This window comes from Delphinapterus leucas, chromosome 18 (genome assembly GCF_059928025.1).
Source record: "Delphinapterus leucas isolate spDelLeu-1000000601 "Yukka" chromosome 18, BTC_Dleu_Yukka2, whole genome shotgun sequence".
In the NCBI taxonomy this organism is placed as follows: domain Eukaryota; kingdom Metazoa; phylum Chordata; class Mammalia; order Artiodactyla; family Monodontidae; genus Delphinapterus; species Delphinapterus leucas.
In genome coordinates, this window is record NC_143146.1 from 5824767 (window position 1) to 5843686 (window position 18920).

The window sequence follows — 18920 nt, forward strand, 5'->3', positions numbered from 1 at the left end:
AGATCCATTGTACCTAAGTTGTATATGCAAGTTTTTGGAAATGTTCATTTAAAAGTTGTTTTGGTATACAAGTGTTCTAAACATTGTATCTAAGAGAGTAGCCTGGACTTAAAAATATTAGAAATCAGCTTATGCCTGCCTTTTCGTTTTTAAAAAATTTCTTCCTGCCACATATAGTGTGAAATCACAGTAAGTTGCTTAGTAACGTGCTGCAGTATCTGCTTGCTGTTGGAGGCTCACATCAGATAATGGAACTGTTCCTGTGTCAGGCTGCAGGAAAGAGGATGTCATTGTTAATAAAACGCACCCAATCCTTTCTGTGCTACAGCAATGTGTAGTAATTTGTTTTCTTCATTTGTTTCCACTGGTTTTGTAAAAAGTTCAAATTCTTTCCCAAACTATTAGCAGTTCAGATGTTCCCTAATTTATTAAGTATGCCTTTATTCACAATTTGTTTTTTAAAGTTGCTCTTAATGCATTATAGAATTAACTAATGACTGTTTATTTTTATTACAGTATTTAATATATGTAGTTATTGCCATTTATATTGTGGAGTATGCAGAATTAAATCAATTGTATAAACTAAACCTTTAAATTAGCTATGTGTGAGGACTCTTTAATGCTTGCAAAGAGGGGAAGGGGTTTGTAGTTAAAGGTTTACTGCTCCAGTTTCTCTTACGAAGATGTAGCAAATTAGGCTCTCTGTGTCCTCAGTTAATTTCTGAGTTAGTTGTGCTAGTAACATATGTTCATAGCTTTTCTGTATGGCCACCAGTACTTCAAGAATTTCCCCCCAAAATAACAATAGTTTAAAAAAAAAATTGCAAAAGGAAGTTTGTACTTTTTAATTTTCTGAGGTAAAATAAGTACAGAATCCTGGCCAATTGAACTCTGTATGTTGTTTCTAATGCCTCATTTTATATTCGGGTCCTTCTTAACTAAAATTTCTCCAAAGCTGTTAATAAAACCAGAGCTTCTGTTATCATTTGTCCCAATTTTCTGCTCCTTTACCCCAGAACCATCCATCTGTTTTGTATTGGCCATAAGAAATTCTGAAAACAGTATATCTTAATTTTTGAGACTTGCCAGTCCATCCAGGAGTCTTATAAACAAATACCAGAGTGTTATTAATTAGCAGAAGGACCACCGAAGGTAAAAAATCTAGAACGGGTGTTGAAACCCAAGCAGGAGGCCCTATTCGTTCATTTGTTGAATTGCCAGTTTTGATTCTTCACCATCACCTTTGTTATTTGTAATGTTTCTTGTTTACTCTTAACGTTTTGAGGGTCGGTTTGGTTTTTTTTTAACGTTCTGTTGTCCATAGGGAGTTGCCAGTGGTGCGGTAATTTGCTAATAACACTGCACTGTATGTTTTGTAGCAGATTTGCCATAGTTGGTTTTTAGATGATTAGATGGCATTGTCTGATCTATTATATATGGTGTATCTATAATTACTAGAGTAACTGACTTGCAGCTAGGAAGCAATGGAAGGGGGATACAGAGGGCCCAATAGAAATTAAAGTTGGTGTGTGTATGATTGAAATTCATTTTAAAAGAAGATTTTTCCTTACTTGAGCCTCCAGTGGTTGACCAGAGGATGTTGGAACAGTCTTGTTTTTTATACATATTTGTTTATATCTCCACGTCTAAAGCCAGTAGGTTTCAGAGTAAAAGAGTAATAAAATCAACGTTCAGTAGTTTTACTGTCACTCAGGCAAAGGTGTGTGTGTGTTCAGTAGTGTCAGTATCTTCTAAGATTAATACAACTGCTGATCACTAAACCTGGTTTATTAGGGTTCGAATAAAATGGGCTTTTTGTTCTTTGTATACATTTGCATGATGATTGTTGCCTTCCTCATTTTCCAGGCTTTCACCATCAATTAAATTTATAACATGAATTAACAAAGGAATATATAATTGCAGTTGGCTCTGTTGAATAGCTTATTGTAAGGTGGGATAAAGGAGCAAAGATGGTTTGATGGACCCATAATAGGAGATGGGTTGTCTCATGACTGCTGTCAGTAATACCCCTTATATGCTGAGAGCAGAATTTAACTTTATTATAACATACAGTATGTGTATATCATATCAGTCCGAAAAGTGGGAGTCACAGAAATGCTAAAGTTAATGAGTGATAAAAGTGCACAGCTAGCTGTTACTTGCGTGTTTATCTCCACCGAACTACCTAGGCCAATTTGGAATGGTGACTAGAAATGGCTGGCCCTCTCAACTGGTTGGATTACATATAAGGAAATGAGGTCTTGAGCCAGGTACCCTACCTAGTTGGAGCCAAACCTGTATTCTTTCCACATAGGCTGCTTTTGCATTAATAACGTTATAAAACCAATGATACTTTGAGCTAGAGATTTAAATTACTGTAGTGGAAAATAATGGTTATTTTGATTCCATAAAGAATAGGTATGGTCTGTAAGGTATGAGTTAAGAAACTTCCCAAAGGGAAAAATGATTCTTTTGACCAAGAGCCCCATGTAATGACTAATACTTTTCCTACCAAACTAATAAGTAGATACTAACGTGCTACAATGTGTAATAGGAATTTTAGAAGCAGATAGATGGACAGAAATGTATGGCGAAGTTGATCTAAAGAGTTTTACTCTTGTTTTGAAAGGTCTTCCCGTGGAATAAACCAAGCAAAGTGTCATTTGTGGGAGAGTTCTAAAACTTTCAGTGACTTGTATGAGGTAAACTGCATGCAGTTTAGTAGAGTCTTCCAGCTATGTAGAAAGTTCATGGCTTGGACAAGATTTAATCAACATACATAAAGCAGAATAATCTTTCTGTAACGTTACATTTAGATAAGGCTTTTGTTCTTTGTTTTTATAGGAGTTAAAGATGTCTTTCGAAGTACATCTTAGAATCAGTGGATTACTGTACAAGGAATATGTAAGAAACAACTATTAAGTTCTAAAGACCAAAGCTTGCGTATGGATTCAAAAGGGGCAGAAACCTGACTAGTAAGGCACACTTACTTGGGCAAAATTCATTGCCCTCTTTTTTTAATTTTTTTTTTTTTTTTTTGGTACACGGGCCTCTCACTGTTGTGGCCTCTCCCGTTGCAGAGCATAGGCTCCGGACGCGCAGGCTCAGCGGCCATGGCTCATAGGCCCAGCTGTTCCGCGGCATGTGGGATCTTCCCGGACTGGGGCACGAACCCGTGTCCCCTGCATCGGCAGGCGGACTCTCAACCACTGCACCACCAGGGAAGCCCTGCCCTCTTAATTTTAAAACTGGAACTATCCAACTTTTATATTTGCCACTTCATTCTACGTTTATTCAAATTTATATCCATCAACATTTATACTTGGCTATGTCTTTGAAATCCCCCCACTTTTTATTAATTAGGCTTTTAGAAATTTCTTCCTTAACTCTGGAAACAGTTGAAATAACTTTCTTTGCTGAAATAAAACCTCATTTTTTGATGTCGGGTTAAATATGTGATGGTAGAATTACAGATTTGCAAAAGTAACCACGTTTCTCCAACAATTGTAAAACAAAAATACAAAGAGGTATTCAGCTGATGTGACTGAGGATTTAAAGTTTCAACTTTGTCTTGCACACGCAGATAGATGTTGCTGATTTTTTTTCCTCGCATGATATATGTACAATAGATACAAGTGGCTTGAGGTGATGCTTTTAATTACTGAAATTAAAGAGCAGTGGAGTTGCTACTGCTGATACTTTTCACATAGTTTCTACAGCTAATTATATTTACTGAAAGTAAGTTAATACATATTCACACACTTAAGTTATACAATAGGAATCTTTGTGTAGGGATTTATTTTTTGGTCAGATACACACTTTGTTTTAAAAGAAGCAGTTTAAACATGTACATTTTCATTTTTCCCAAGGTAAAGGGCTTTGGATTTGAGAGTATCAGATTTACTAAAAATGGGAGCCAGGGTTATTTTCAGACAATGCAAATTTCCTTTATTTCCTCTAGTTTACTTGGCGAGAGAGCATGTAGGTGCTAAGAGTTCACAACTTAAATTTCACAATATAGGTTTGCTAAATGTGAAACAGCTACTGAGATACACCCAGTTTTAGTTCTTTTAAAAGAGTATATTAAACTAGATTTATATTAAATTTCAAATGAATCCCTTAAATGTTGTAAGCTTATTAGAAAACGACTCTTTTGCCTTTGTGAAATAATACCGCCTGCTCCTTCCTGGTTTTTCAGTCCTCTGGGAATCTGACGATGACTTCGAATCGGTTTACTGTCTTTGAGCCTTTAAAGAAAAATGTTTCTTCAAAGTGGAGGCTTTCATTTAAAACTAGAAACTGCAGAAAATAAAGTTGTTTTCTTCGTTCACATACTTGGAATAATATGAATGTATTCGGTGCCTCGCGTGCCTCAGTGTTTTCGGTCTTAACAAACTAGTCTTCACAAGTACATAACATTCCCAGTTAAAATGTACATTAACGTTTAATGTTCAAAAAACGAATACTTAACTCACCCATAAAGCCCTACAAAAGTTATTACAAAGAAGAGTGAAAAGAAAACATAAGTATCTAAACGAGATGTTTTTACCATATATATTTTCTCTTTTAAATTCGTGGATAATTTGCCTTAAAAACAAAAAGAATTTGTAGGAATACTGGCCGGTTCTTTGCTTTTAAAACATTAAAGATGAGAACTGTTACATTTGTACTGTGCCTGATTTGTGCCGAGCTCTCCCTGCTGTTGGTCAGGTCATTTCTGCCGACCCTCCTTCGGACCCTCTACGCGGTTAGCTGCGCGGGGTCTGGGTCCGGGTGGCCCGAAGAGTCGTGCTCTCGCCGGCAGAGCGCGCAGGCCGGCCGCTAGTGGGCGCTGTGGGTCCGCGGAAGCGGCGGCGCGGTGGCGCTCGTCCCAGAGGCTCTTAGGCAGGCGCTTCGCCGGGAATCCAATGGAAGAATTCCTGCCGCCTCCCTGTTTCGCCGCTATTCGTCACGGTCACCCCTAAATTCCCGGTCACTCTGGGGAGGTATGAGCGCGGCCCGGAGGCTAATTAAGGAGAAGATCCCGCGGCGGGCGCGGGTGTGCCGCCGCGCACTCGGGGGAGAGGTGCTGCCTTCGCGGGAAGCGAGGTGCGGAGGGAGCGGGGCCCGGGCGGCTGCGTCCCGGGAGTCGGCTGCCTCGCTGGCGCCGCGTCCCCGGGAGTCGTTTTGCGTCTCCCGGCCCCACTGACTTAGCTCGGGCCCCAGCCGACGTTCGGTACCGAAACCAGGTGTGAAACACATCACTGAGAGGTCTGGTGGGCGCGGCGAAGGGCTGCGCAAGCGGGGTGTGAGCCAGTCTACGCAGAGGGGGCTCTGCAGTGAAGGAGGGAGACCCACGGGAAGCCCACTGCCTTCCGCTCCGCAGGGAAAGTTTCGCCCTCGACGTTGTACCTCTGCTGAAGTTTGGACACTTGCCGGGCAATGAGAGCGCGTGCTGGGCGCGGGGGCAGGTGCCCCGGGCTGTCCTGCTCCCCACTCGCCCGGCCCTACCATCTCGGGGGGCGCCGGGTGCACGCGCAGGCCCGTCTCCTTCGCGGGCTCCCCCGCGCGCCGCTCCCGCCGCCGCCCGGGACAGGGGGCGGGGCTCACCTGTCAGCCCGCGCCCCGCCTCGCGGCGCCCAATGTCGGGCGGGGGCTGCTGACGGACCGGCCGGCCGCCCAACCGGCTAGCGGCTGCCGAGCGGCGGGCCAATGGGCTGCGCGGTGCGGGGCGGGGCCCCGCGTTTATAGTGCTCTGACAGCGCGCTGGCCGAGCTGACTCTCCTCGGCGGGGACGGCGGCGCCGGCTGAGGCGAGGAGACGCGCGCGGAGCTGGTCCCGGCGCCCTCCCCGCACACAAAGGCCCGCGCGCATCCGGCGCCCGCGGCGAGCACCGAGCCCCTCCTGCCTGCTCCGCGGGCTGGGAGCCGCGAGGACTGTGGAGGCTCCTGTGCGCCCGGAGACGCCCCTCGCCGCCCGCGCACCGCGCTCCGCGCTCCGGGACATGGAACCGCGCCGAAGCGGCGCCCGCGCGCTCGGGCCGCTGCCCGCCCCCCTGGATCTATAGTGCGAGACGGCCCGCCGCCTCCGCCGAGCCGTCTCTTGGCCTTTGTGTCCCGGCCGAGCGCCCTCCCTGACGCCCCGCGCCCGGCACCCTGGAGCCGCACGGGAGCCGGCTGTCCGAGCTGCGTCCGGCGCGGCGACCCGGAGCCCCGAGCCCGCCGCGCCGCCGCGCCCCTCGCGTGCGCTCCCGCCCCGCGCTCTGAGGGCCCCGAGGGGAGCGCCACCGGCCTCGGCGCCCGCTGGAGCTGCTCGGCGCGCCCCGGAACTGCCTGCAGTCTCTCCCTTGTCTGCCCAGAGGATTGGGGCTCCCGGCCCGCACCTTGTTCCTCCGACGCCAGGAGTGCGCGGAGCTGGGAGCGGCTTGGCCATGGCCGTGAGGAGGGACTCCGTGTGGAAGTACTGCTGGGGAGTTTTGATGGTTTTATGCAGAACTGCGATTTCCAGATCGATAGTTTTAGAGCCCATCTATTGGAATTCCTCGAACTCCAAGTAAGTCGCGTCCACGACCCCCCTCGATCGCCGCCCCGAGGTCCGCCGCGTCGCGCTGTCCCGGCGGGAGGAAGGGTCGGGCTGCGGAGCCTCGGAGCCTGTTTCTGGACCCTCGATTCCTCGCGTCCCCGGGTCCCCCACCACCACATTTTACTTCGTGGAGACTCCGCTCGGCCTTCCAGCCGGAGCGCCGGCCCTAAGGGGCGCTCTCCTCGTCCTCCTTCCCCCTGGGAGCTCCCCGGCGCTAAAAAAAAAAAACGCCCTGTTGACTCGGGTGTCGCGTCCGGGAAGGTGTCCGATGGCGAGGCCTGACCCTCACTTCCTCCAGAGGACGGGAAGCCGGGCCACCAACAGGCTGAGCGGCACGCAGGGGCTGGCGGGCTCCGGAGAGGCAGGGATGCTGCGCTCCTGAGGAGCGGCGGAGTGCGGGCCGGGGGCAGTGAAGCGCACCGCGGAGAAGGGAGCCTGTGCTCCCTGGCACGCCCGGAGCTCGCGCGCCTGGGCGCCGCGCCGCCTGCCCGGGGGGTGCGCGGGGAGCTCGCCTGCTCGGGACAACTCGGGCAGCGGGCCCTTTTCTCCTCGCCCGGGAGACGGGCCTTAGGCTGCTCCCGGGGAACCCTCTGCACGTCGGCCTCTCCCTTTGCTTCTGAACCGATGGCCCCGAATTCTGTGGTCCCGACAGCTAACTTGATTTTTTTTAGGGACGCTGTCTGCAAAAGCTTAATTAAGGCCCTGCCCAGTCGACGCAGCTCCTGAAGCCTTCGCGCTTGGGGAGCCTGGGGGGGGATGGGATCCTTGGATCCGACTTGCTTTTATCAAACAGTGCAGCCGGGAGAAAGCCAGGCCTTGCGGAGGTTTTCAGTCCGAGCAACCAGAGTACATTTAGAATTTAGAAGAGGCGATCCATCCATAAATATATATGGCCGTGACTCGTAGTCGTCTGTGCATTCAGGATTGTATATTACTTCATTCTGGGGATACATTTCGAATCCTAGCCAAAAATATTTTACAGAATCATGGAATTTTAACCTTGGGAAGCTTGGGGAAAGTATGAAGACACTGGCTGTTCATACTTTGTCAGAAGCAAAGTCAATGACCTATTTGAAGTTGAGTAAATCGGCCATGGATTTAGAAATAAAGGGATGGGGGATCGATTTAAAGATCACATCGTAATTAAACAATTAAATCCACTCTTAAGAGTGGTCAGTTTCAGATTCACCAACATGTTAACCAAGAATTCCCTATTAAAGGGCGAAAGACGTCACCGCTGTAAATGGGATGAAACAGAGATTCTTGCAGGATGCTGGTTGGCACTTCCCAACACTGCTCCTGTGTAGAAGTTACTTAATGCAGCCTCCTTCCCTGGAGCCTGATCTTGGATGGACTTCTTTTTTTTCCCTGGGTGTAAGATCATCGTAATTGCTGAGAAAGCCGCGGCAGTGACGGCTCTCGTCCACCACCGCAGCGTGAGGTGCCGGGTGGTGCGGGAAAGCGCGGGGCTGGGACCTGCGGCCCGGGAGCCGGGCCGGGAGTCGGGCCGGGAGCCGGAGGAGCCGCCGGCTTCGCTTTCTGCCTCCAGGGGTCACTCTTTCCTGCGCGATGCTCGCCGCGCCGGCCGCGCCTCTGCCCCCCAGGCCTCCTGCTCTGCCCCGCTTGGCGCTTTCGCTCGCCGACCGTCTTCGGGAGCCGGTTTTTGGTTTGGCGTTTCCCTCCCCGCCCCCCAACAGGATTTAATTTTTACATTTCTATCTTGTTTAAAGAAATTCCCATTAATCCCTTCAGCGTTCGGCTCAGTAGACGTTATCTGGTTTGTAGGATCACAAATACCTACTTGGGGGAAAAAAAAAAAAAAAGGTAGAGCAGTCATTATTTCAGCCTAAGGTTTCGACACGAATGTCTTCTTTCCCTCGTGCGCTGGGGGAAGGGAGTGACTTATATTTCCTCACTGATATTTACTCACTAGCCTCCTGTGAGGGTCGGGCTGTTTTTCTGAGCTGTGGCCACTGATTTAGACCCTCCTGGAGGCCTGCTCTTGGAGAAGCCTCCCTCCCCGTACAGACGATGTTGCTGTTGGCGTGACTGCTCCTGCCCTCAAGAGTAGAATTTCTTTTAAAATTCGCACGTAATGGCTGGCCTAGAGGAAGGGGTCATTTGTCCCCTGGAAAAGGTCTGCTTAACAAAGTTATGCAGCTGAATGCTAGCTTGAAAGATCAGAAAGATTTCTTCCTGGAGGAATGATATGAAAGAGCCTTTTCTCAGTTTGAGAATGAATTTAAAAAACCCGGTGCCAAGGAGTTGCCTATTTGTTGGGGAAGTTTCATGTTTATTTCCAGGGAAAAGTTTCCGTCAGTAAATGGGATGTGGCAGGAAGGTAATCAAAGGCATTGAAGTTGCACATCAGTTCCTCGGGACTGTGGAACAATTCATTTGTAATGAAGCAGCCATCAGTAATTAGATTTGTTTCATTCCGAGGTCAGCTTTTTTAGCAGGTGGTGGACAGAGGGAGCGTGCAGCAGCTGTTTGGATACAGGGTCCAGAAAATCCTTTGTAAATTCACCGTCTCCACAACTACTTTAATCACACTGTCTGCCTCTCCCACCCCCGAGAGTTTTTGCAGTAGTGGGAAGAAGTTCCAAATACTGGAACGGTAATCACTGCACCCATAGGTTCCGGAAGAGTTGTGTCAGTTGTAGCCATTCAGGTTGTGTAGTTTGTTGGTTTTTTTCTGTTTTTTTGGTTCTTTTTTTTTTAACTCTGGAGAGAAAAGCAAAGCCTGGCTTAGCATTTCAGTAGAACAATTTTCTTCCAGCACGATGTTTTTGCCAAAGTAAAAGGGTTGGCTCTTTTTTTAAAAAAAAGTATTGGTATGGTATTCTAGAGTGAGTTACACTGACTTTGTTGAAAATTTCAGCAGAGCATTCATTTCTTACGTCTAGGGGTGCGATTCCCTAGGCACCATATACTAGTTAACCAAGCGTTTTGCTTTTCCCAGGTCATTTTCCCCTACATAATGGTGAATTCCTGGTATTGATTGCCTTGATACAAAAGAATGGCTGGATAATATCCAGATAACCTATAATACATGGGCTCCACCACAGTCAGGCTCTGAATAAATACGGATCTGTCAGAGATTGATAAAATAAACTACAATGGATAGTGCTGTTTAAACAGTCCATTCAGTACCATATATAAGCCAGCCTGCCTTCCATTGTGTCTGAAATTCTTATTTTTGTAGGTAAACAAATGCACATTCAGCACGGATTGAATAGCTCCTTGAACTGTGCTCCCCAGTTTGCGTTTGGGTTAATCTTGTCGGTTTTAATATAGAGAGGAAAAAAAGCCCAAAGCACCAAGGGGTGGAATTGTTAGTGCTTTCACATCTACATTCCTCACATTTTGTCAGGATGATAAACTGTAGGCAATGGACTGTCGCTGTTCCACGGGACGACTGAGAAGGGAGAGCACAAAGACGGGGCTGCCGGGAGGTCGCACAACATGTTTGGGAGCCGTCTTTTCAGATGAGGACAGAATTTATTTGGGAATCGTGTGTCCAGGGACTGTACTTTGTAACCTCAGCAATTACAGCTTCGAGCCTCAGAAACGGGAGCTGGAGGTTAAGATGATTCCGTTAAGCACTTGCTTCTAAATCTTTCACAAAGCTCAGCTCTTGACACTTGTCCCAGGATGCAAAGAAATGCAAATGACTCCAGCATTCCGAAGTGTCCTGACTCCCAGGCTGAAGCAGGGAGACAGGTAAATTAGCTATCAAGCCCCAGACCAGCTGAGAACTGCCGATGGGCATGGTTTCTCCATACAGAGTCAGCTGGAGAGTAAATGGTATGTTTAGAATAATTATCGGTAAACCCTCTTATCTGGAAATTTACAGAGAGGAATCCTCTGGTCGGTGGGTCAGCGTGATAATTACCCGCAGAGGGGCATCGCTACCTGGCCTTGCACTGAAATGCTTCAGGTAGCGCCGGGGAGGTTGAGGGTGACACCCACCATCTGGCAACGGTTCCCAGCGAGGTCACCTAATGGGAAATGATTTGAGATCCCAGCATGACTGCAGTGACGCGTCACAGGAATAGGAGTGGCGGGGGAAGGAAATACAGACTGGAGACCCTCTTCAGAAAAGAAAAAAAAAATCTAAGAAGGACATTACTTGAGCATTTCATGAAAACTTTATTCTTAAATTCTCCCACTGCAAATTAGACAAAAAGAAGGAGGGCTCTTGTAAGGAAAATAATCATTGAAATGATACTCGGGCCCACCCAATCTCCGCCTTCGCTGGCTGCTGACCTAAAGAGCCTGTTTTTCAGGTCATTTATCATATATCTACATAGATTTGCTTATGAGCTCGCCCTTTGTGTGGTGGAGTAGAGCCTTAAATAGGAGTGTTCAACTGTTTAAAATATTTTGGTTAAAATATGCAGAACCCATAGAACTAGAAGCTTCTAGTCGGGAATTAGTTCTTTCAGGAAAGAGCTGCCCCCCATCCCAGTTTTTTATTTATTTATTTATTTTTTATTTTTTTTGGGGGGGAGGAATTAGAATGAGGCTGGGAGAAGGGTAGAAGAAAAGCAAAGAGGGAAGGGTAGGGTATGGGACAGGGTTCCGAACAGCTTGGAAAAACTCCTGTGGCTTCATTGTCTCTCTAAAGCCAAAGAACACAAAGACATAAGCAATTCAGCCCTTCTCCCATGATGGAAAATGTAAACCGTGGACATGGCTCTCCTGTTTGACTTGTTTAATTCTCATTTTAAATTCAGTACTATACGAGCCGTGTGAACTCTGAAGATTTCTTTAGTAATCCATTTTGTAGTTCCGAATCAAAAACAAAGTGAAAGGGTCTGACACAATTTGCTTTTATTTTTAGGCAAATCAACCCTGGTCATAGTTAATAAGGGGATTACAACCCAGACTGGGTCTTTACAGATGTAATGTAAATCAAGGGCAGAGTATAAAGAAACTGATCCCTTTTGATTGAAGTATGGTAAAAAGGCATAGAGAAACTAGCAGCGGTAATCTGATTGTATGGCAATAAAACCACCATTTTCTGTCTTTCAGATAAAAATAATGTGGTAAATCCATGCAGTTCATAAGATGTAAAGGCAGATAAAGGGTGAAGCCATGGCAACATATAGATTAGCTGGATGTCGGCAATGACATGTCTCTGAAAAGGGTGTAGAAAGGAAGGCCCTTGCTCCAGGCTGTTGGCTATTATGTGTGAGCCACACAGACTTGGAAACTCGGATTAGAAAGTATGAAAGCCCCACTTGTGGCCTGGGATGGTTGAAGCCGGGAAGAAAAGATGCTCAGTTCTTGCTCATTGGTGGCGGATAATATGGCAAAGGTAGATTCCACTGACTGCCTTTTCCAGAGATTGAGATTGGGGGCTGATTAAAACTTCAGATCACTGCAGTTAGTTCAGGCCTGCAAGGTTTTCCTTTTTAGCTCCTGGCCTAACAGTGGCGGCCGTTCTGTAGGATTAGCTGCAGTTGGCGGTGCTCGCCTTCATCTCTTTAGGCTCCAGGCAGGGACCTGCTGGGAAGGAACAGAGCCCAGAGGGGCTAGGTAGGCCCAGAGGGATCCGAAAAGAAAATACAGACCTTTTGATTTCAGCCATCTTTCAGCCCCGGCGAAGCCGAGGTAAACATTATGCATTGTCCCCCTCCCTCTTCCAGAGAGCTCTCCTCTGAGTTTTGTCTCTCCCACCCTGGAAAAAAACATATAATAAAACAAATAACAGGGGGAATTGAGTTTTCATTCAAATTGGTAGTAATCCAATATGCCCAAACCAACGGGCCCAATGGAGATGGTGTTTCACTCCTGTGAGTTGAGCTGAATGGGACAGGCCCCCTTCGTGTAAACGATAGGATTATAAAAGTGTGAGTGCTGCCAGCTTGAAAGTTAAAAACAGCAGAAGCTCGCCAGGCTGTTGAATCTTATTGCCCCCTGTCCTGAACAACCTTGTAAATAAGCTGGGCTTTTGTTTTGGCCGTCCACACTTTCCATTTTAGTCGTTACCCAAAATCAGCCATTGAAGCTGTGATTGGGGGGCAGAGTGGCATCGCAGTTGCGGCAAGCCGGAAAGGAGATTTGTGCTTTATTGCCCCCTATTCGGGGCCTTAGAAAAGTCCCAGCATTTCTTTAGGAAAGTCTGAACTCTTAAGACGCTGACAATACTGAAAGCTTACAAACACCCCAAGTGTCTGTCTTGCTGGCGTGGATGGAGGGGATTCAGGGCTGGTCTCTGAACATGGGAACTTTCTAGAGGAACACGTTCTGTGTCTGAAGATCTTCACTACATCCTAAATATTCTATTTCAGACCCATTTCGTGGATTTTTGTTGCTAATTCTCAGAGAGCTGACTCAGCTGTTTGGAGCTATGGATTTATTGCATTTGTTGCCTATTTTTCTGGTCATCACTGTGTCGCTTTCACCACTTAAAAACATTTAAAACATTGCACAGAGACCTGCCCTACCCAGTGCCAGCTACTTTACCTTCCTTTCTAATTTAATTCAGAAAACATATCAAAAGATCCAGTACATTTGTCCAGATTTATCAAAGAGAACGGACACTCCCTAATTTACAAGCTGGTCACATCCCAGCACCTTGCATTCTACATCTGACAATGATTGCTAATGGTCCATTCAGCCAAAGTATTTGCTTGTTAGCAGGGAACAGAGCATGATAAATGTCCAGCAAGCTTGTGGCCTCCTTCCGCCTTTCAGATGCAGACTGGTGCATATTTATGGTAGGCAAAGGACAAAAGGAGGGGCTGAATTGCCCTGGCCTCCAGCTTTCTATGAGGAACAGGGTTAAAATGATTAAAGAAATGATATAGGAAAGTCCTGCCACTTGTTTACAAACCAGCGTCCAACACGTAGCTTTGCGTTCTACCTGCAAGAGCCTATTGCAGGAGCATTAGGGATAAGGATGGTTGGATCCGGCGACCCAGTGAAAAGAGTAGGTGATAAATTATGAAATGTTTTCCATGCACACTGAACGCCAGGTGCACCAATTTCTGTGGCTCCTGCAGAGAATCAGCAGAGGCTCTTTATTTCCCTTTTGATGTATAGATATCAAATATGTAATTCTAGTCCAAAGCATTTTGTGGCTTTGGACACAGACATGCTGTTTTCAAATGAAAAACCATAGTAGGAGAAAGCTCCATTGAAGGGAAACAAGTTGTTTCTGCTCTTAGTAATCCTCCAAACAAAATATGAAGAAAAAATTGGCAGTAGTGAAGTGTTAATAGTTTGCTGTTTCCATTCTCGAGAGCACGAGTAGGTAAACGTTCTAACTACGCAGTGGTGGGCAAGCATTCAGAAGGCTACGCATGAACTGTGCTTTGAAAACTTCATTTTCTTCATGTTTTCTATATGAAACTCTTAAACAATCCAGTTCATTTTCTCAATTCACGTTTGGTTGCATCCAGTTTTAATTACAGTCCTTGGATCCTTCTATCAGTACTTGCTAGTTAAGCCTCTCTTGCCTCTGAGGCGTTACTCTGTGCTTTTCACATACTGATGACTCCCGTATCCCGCCAGAGTAGTGATGAGTGCTACCCACATATCCCTGTGCACATCAGAAGCTCTGACCTGCGGAGCCAGTGTCTGAAATGCCACCTTCCAGCGTCTCTGCAGCCTCCCGTGTTCCAGCTGAGGAGCCCGAGGTCCAGCGTGACACCACCACCTGCTGAAATGCTTCTGATCTCGGTCCTTGCTTTTTCCCCCTGTTAAGGTGGCTCACTGTGGTCTGAAACATTTGTCCTGAATGAGAACTGTCTGATGAGTGAGTGGGGCTGAGCCAGTTACGTTCAAGTCCCGCTCAGAATGCATCTACCTGCAGAAGAAGTTAGAAAATGCCAGTTTTCACTTAGCTTACCAGAACTATATTTGGGGTACATTTTAGATAAAAACAGACTCTCCTAAGCCCTGCATCCCCCTTTGTCTATGGGAAAATGGATCTTCATGAGAATGGACTGTCCTTAAAGTTCACGATTTCCCTGAAATGACTGCTCTCTCTTTATGGTGTAGATCAAACATAACTTCTTTAAATCTTTTCTCTGTAATCCCACAGCACTTTAGTTAAATACCGAGGGCACTGGAGGAACATAGTACATGGCACTGTCATGATTCATATGCAAGTCTTAATCCCCTTCACCACCCTGCCTATCCCTAAGAGGCAGGCACCAGAATGCTTTCATGTCCTCAGTCTCTGCCGGCGAGCACTGACATCCAATGAGTATTAGTTGGAAGAGCAGACACAGCCCAGATGTCTGTTTCTGGCCGCTCCCATTAACAAATCACCTGCTACTGGAGATCTACCTCCAGCCCCGCGGCTCTAGAACTTTAGGGCATCAGAATCACTTGTTAAAACAGGCTTGCTGCCTGCCCCCAGAGATCCAGATTCCTGAGGTCTGGGTGGGACTTGAAATTCACATTTCTAACAGGCTCTCGCTGATGCTGCTCTGAGACCACACCTTGAGAACTGTTGCCCTGGATGGAATTCTTTGGGGTAACAACTTTTTTTGGGTAACAACACAAGATTAGATGATCATCCTCTTAAAGGCTGTTGTGGATCCCTGAAGAAATCCGTGGCCCTTGCCTCCCTACTCTCGGCCTCAGTTCTTGCTTGGTTGATTGTTGACGGTAGATAATTCGTTGATTTGTTGGACAAGCATTTACGAACTGTGAGGTCTGTTACACTAAGCTCTGAGAATACAGTGAAGAGCAGTCTCTACCCTCAAGAGACTTCAATCCTAAGGGAGTAGGGGGACTCCCTGGTGCAAGAAACACGTTCTGTGCCGTGGTGCATGGCAAGTGTGGCCGTGAGAACAGAGGAAGGAAGGGGATGGAGTTCCTTCCGGGGGAGGGGAAACTGAGGCAGGAGAGACAGCGGTCCAGGGAGAGCTCCGAAACAAAAACCACAGTAAGCAAGTCAAAGAAACACATTTCAGGTAAGAGAGGCGAGTATCTACACTGTACTTCTGTAATCTACATTATTTCCTACGTCTGAGCAGAGCTCAAAGACAGATTCCCACAAATGAACAAATGAACAGCTCTCCTGTGGGAGAGCTACCCCAGCGATTTCAGCCACCTTATCCTCATGAGAATTAGCAGTACCTTTTGGTTTTCGGAAGGCCTGTGCTGATAATGGGAAAGGTCAGGCAGTTCAGTTGAGCAAAGCGAGCCGGGCCAGTGCTATTTTAGTTTAGTGAAGAGGACTGCCGTGCAATCTGGCTGTATGAGTCTACTCCCAGGTTTGTCATTTTTTAGCTGTGTAACTTTGGGAGCAGAATCCTCCGTGTCTCTCACTTGTCCCGTCTCTAAAATGGGGACAGTAATCTAACAGGACTGAAGAAAAGCAATAAAACTGTGGTCAGGATTTAAAGACCTTAGCTCTGGACTTAGCACAACGAACCAATAAACGTCAACTCTTGCTGTTGAAAGTTAATTGAGCATCTACTGTGTGCCTGTCTCTGGCTCAGTTTGCCTTCTACATACAAATGCAAAATAAATAAAATGCTAGTAAAGATTATGCCATGGCGCCTGCACCTTTTCAAGCCCCTGATGTTATATGGTACCTTGCTTAGCTGCCAGACTTCCACTCATTCTTGCAGGCCTCTCTGCTACAAGAGGCACCTTTTTATTTCCCTTCAGCTGCCAAGTTAGATGCTCTCTCCTCTGCTTGCTACCCTGATGCTTTGTTGTAACATTTGTAACCCTGAATTCATTCAGCTTCTCCACCGTGGATGGGGGAGGGCCTGGGCTGAATCCCCTTTATGTGCAGGGTACAGTAAGGGATTGGGTTGTTCAGTGAATACACAAAGGCAACCCATAGGCATGAGCAGTGTAGCCTTTTTGCATTAATGTTACATGCTGTTTCTTATTAAGAAACCTCCTCACCCGGTGGACACAGTTTGTTTCATTTAACAATGGTGGTATAGAGCACGTACTAGGGACCAGTGGCTGTTGCAGCTGCTCCACAAATACTGACTCATTAAACCTTCATAATAACCATCTGAGGGAGACACTTTCATGATCCCCAATGGGGAAACCAAGGCAGAGACTGGTTCATTATCTTGCCCAAAGTCATATAGCTAATAAGTGGGTACCATCTGCATTTGAACCTGAGTATGCTGTTTCCGGGATCTTTCCTCGTAATTCTCCAGTTCTCTTTCTTAGGCTGTTCCATAGAGTGATTAGAAATCACATAATTAAATGAAGCATGTGTCTGCTCAAAGCAGTCCATATGAGGTGGATTAAAAGAAGGTTTGGCGTATAATTCTTCCCTTGTCCACCTTGATTTATAATCTTTCTTATGATGGACATGCGATTCTAAATGGATCCTTTGAATCTTTGATAACGAGGTTCTACCCGGTGGAAACTAAATAGTTATGAAAGTCTATCATATTAATGCATTTATTGCATGCTATTCCTTTGACTCTTAACATTTTCCTTTATAAAATGGAAACATCCGATTGTTTCTTTGCTGGGAGAAGACAAGGTCAGGTTTCAGAGGAGAGTTCCATGAGGTTCGATGCCACGCGTGTGTCAAGCTAAGGAGATAGCATGACATCTTTTTTAGAGTCCAGTCACAATTAAATGCCATTTTATTTTGGATTTGGGGATCTGTGCCAGCTTCCAGCTTGTCAGAGCTGAGAAGACTCAAATCAAGTCCAGGCCTATTTCTACAGCAAACTGGGCTTCTGGCTCCCTGCCTGTGGATTCACTCAGTGTAGCCCATCTGGCTTTTGATGTTCTGCGAGTTTGGAGCAGCTTGTTTCAGGAAGCAGGGCCAGAGGATCGGTGGGCCTGGGGTGCTCTTGATTCCTGAGCAGCCTGTGGTTGCATCTCCCCAGGGCTTAGGGTCTGCTCACCTGCAGCCCTCAGGGGTCTCACACCACCAGGTCCTCCTTCCTTTCAGAGCTCAGGGCCTCAGGCATCCTCTCACCTCTTCATGGTCCAGTTCCCATCCCTGAGTTCAGTAGCAGCCTGAATAACTCAGGGTGTTTAACGTTGTGTATGTTTTTTGGTCAAGCTCATTCCAGGCTGCTTGTGGCGACTGAGCAGGAAATGTATTGTCCCCAAAGTTACAGTGGCGCGCCATTCACATGCCCCCCCCCCCCCCCCCGCCCAGTACGCGGGCCTCTCACTGTTGTGGCCTCTCCCGTTGCGGAGCACAGTCTCCGGACGCTAAGGCCCAGCGGCCATGGCTCACGGACCCAGCCGCTCCGCGGCATGTGGGATCTTCCCGGACCGGGGCACGAACCCGTGTCCCCTGCATCGGCAGGTGGACTCTCAACCACTGCACCACCAGGGAAGCCCCCATTCACAATTTTCTTTTTTTTTTTTTCTGCTTTATGCAGTTTGGGCACGATCTGTGTAGGAGTCAGTCTCCCAGTCCGGGGTTTCCTCCTTTTTGACGTTCACAGCGCAGACCTGACTTGAGAGGCCCAGGGGAACGGCTGCTGTCACCCGCCCACAGCAGACCCGTCCCTGACCCTCTCTGGAGCCATGAAGAAGGAAGTGTCCAGGAGGCAGCCGTGTAGGTCGCTGTAAAGGGCTAGTGCACAGCCGTATAAATTGTGTTGGTAGATTATGCTTGCCTGGCAAGGGGGATCTCTGCTTATACCAAGAGAGAACTAGAGTCTTGTCTCTTTTTTAAACCTTACTTATGAACGTGCTCCTTCTATGATTACACAAACACCCGTTCCCGGGGGTGTGGGGTTCCCGGGGTCCAGCGGGGAACACGACAGGCTCAGTCCTGGGGTCACACTTCAGCCTGGAGAGCGGGCATCACATCCCCTTGGTGTGTACTTTCTTCAGGGCTGTTTTCCCCACCAAAAGGAGAGGTGTCATTCACCCATAAAACATGGGTGAATGGTCTCTCTAAATAGGCAAGATTCTTTGAAGTTAAGAGGAAAAAAAAAAGTGTTGATGGAAATGAAAGGGATGAGCAGGGCTGATGGAAAAGATGCTCCTGAGCGCTCGATTGTAATACCACGCTAAGATCTGAAGTCCATCCCTTCAGGTTCTTAAAATGCCAGTCCGCTTCTTTCTGTATGATGTCCACGTGCTTTGCTTCCCTGCAGCGCTCCCACTCAGGTAGATAAGCACAGGGATGTACACACTTAGGTCTAAAAGAGCAGAGAACCAGCTCTTTCTATAGGAAAGCCAGTTTTCTTTCTGGGGCCTCACCTATGAATAATGAGAGTTCCAGCTTCCTTTGTAGACTCTTGCTAAGAGCATGGTTTGGAACAAGACAGTACAGGTGCAAACAAATTACACTTGGGAAAGAAGCTTGCACCGTCTCTTGCCTCCGAGGGTTATGAAATCCCCGTTTGGATGATGGGGGTGCGTGGTCAGGCCAGCATGAC

General features: G+C 47.0%; 1 protein-coding gene across 1 annotated transcript in view; it reads left to right on the forward strand.

Annotated features, from left to right (window-relative positions):
• The first annotated feature begins 6059 nt into the window (after positions 1–6059).
• Positions 6060–18920, forward strand: part of EFNB2 (ephrin B2) — a 47149-nt gene continuing 34288 nt past the window's right edge. Inside the window, exon 1 of the mRNA XM_022576794.2 lies at positions 6060–6531. Within this exon, the coding sequence (XP_022432502.1) occupies positions 6410–6531 (122 nt within the window). The 5' untranslated portion in view covers positions 6060–6409. The remainder of the gene's footprint in view (positions 6532–18920) is intronic.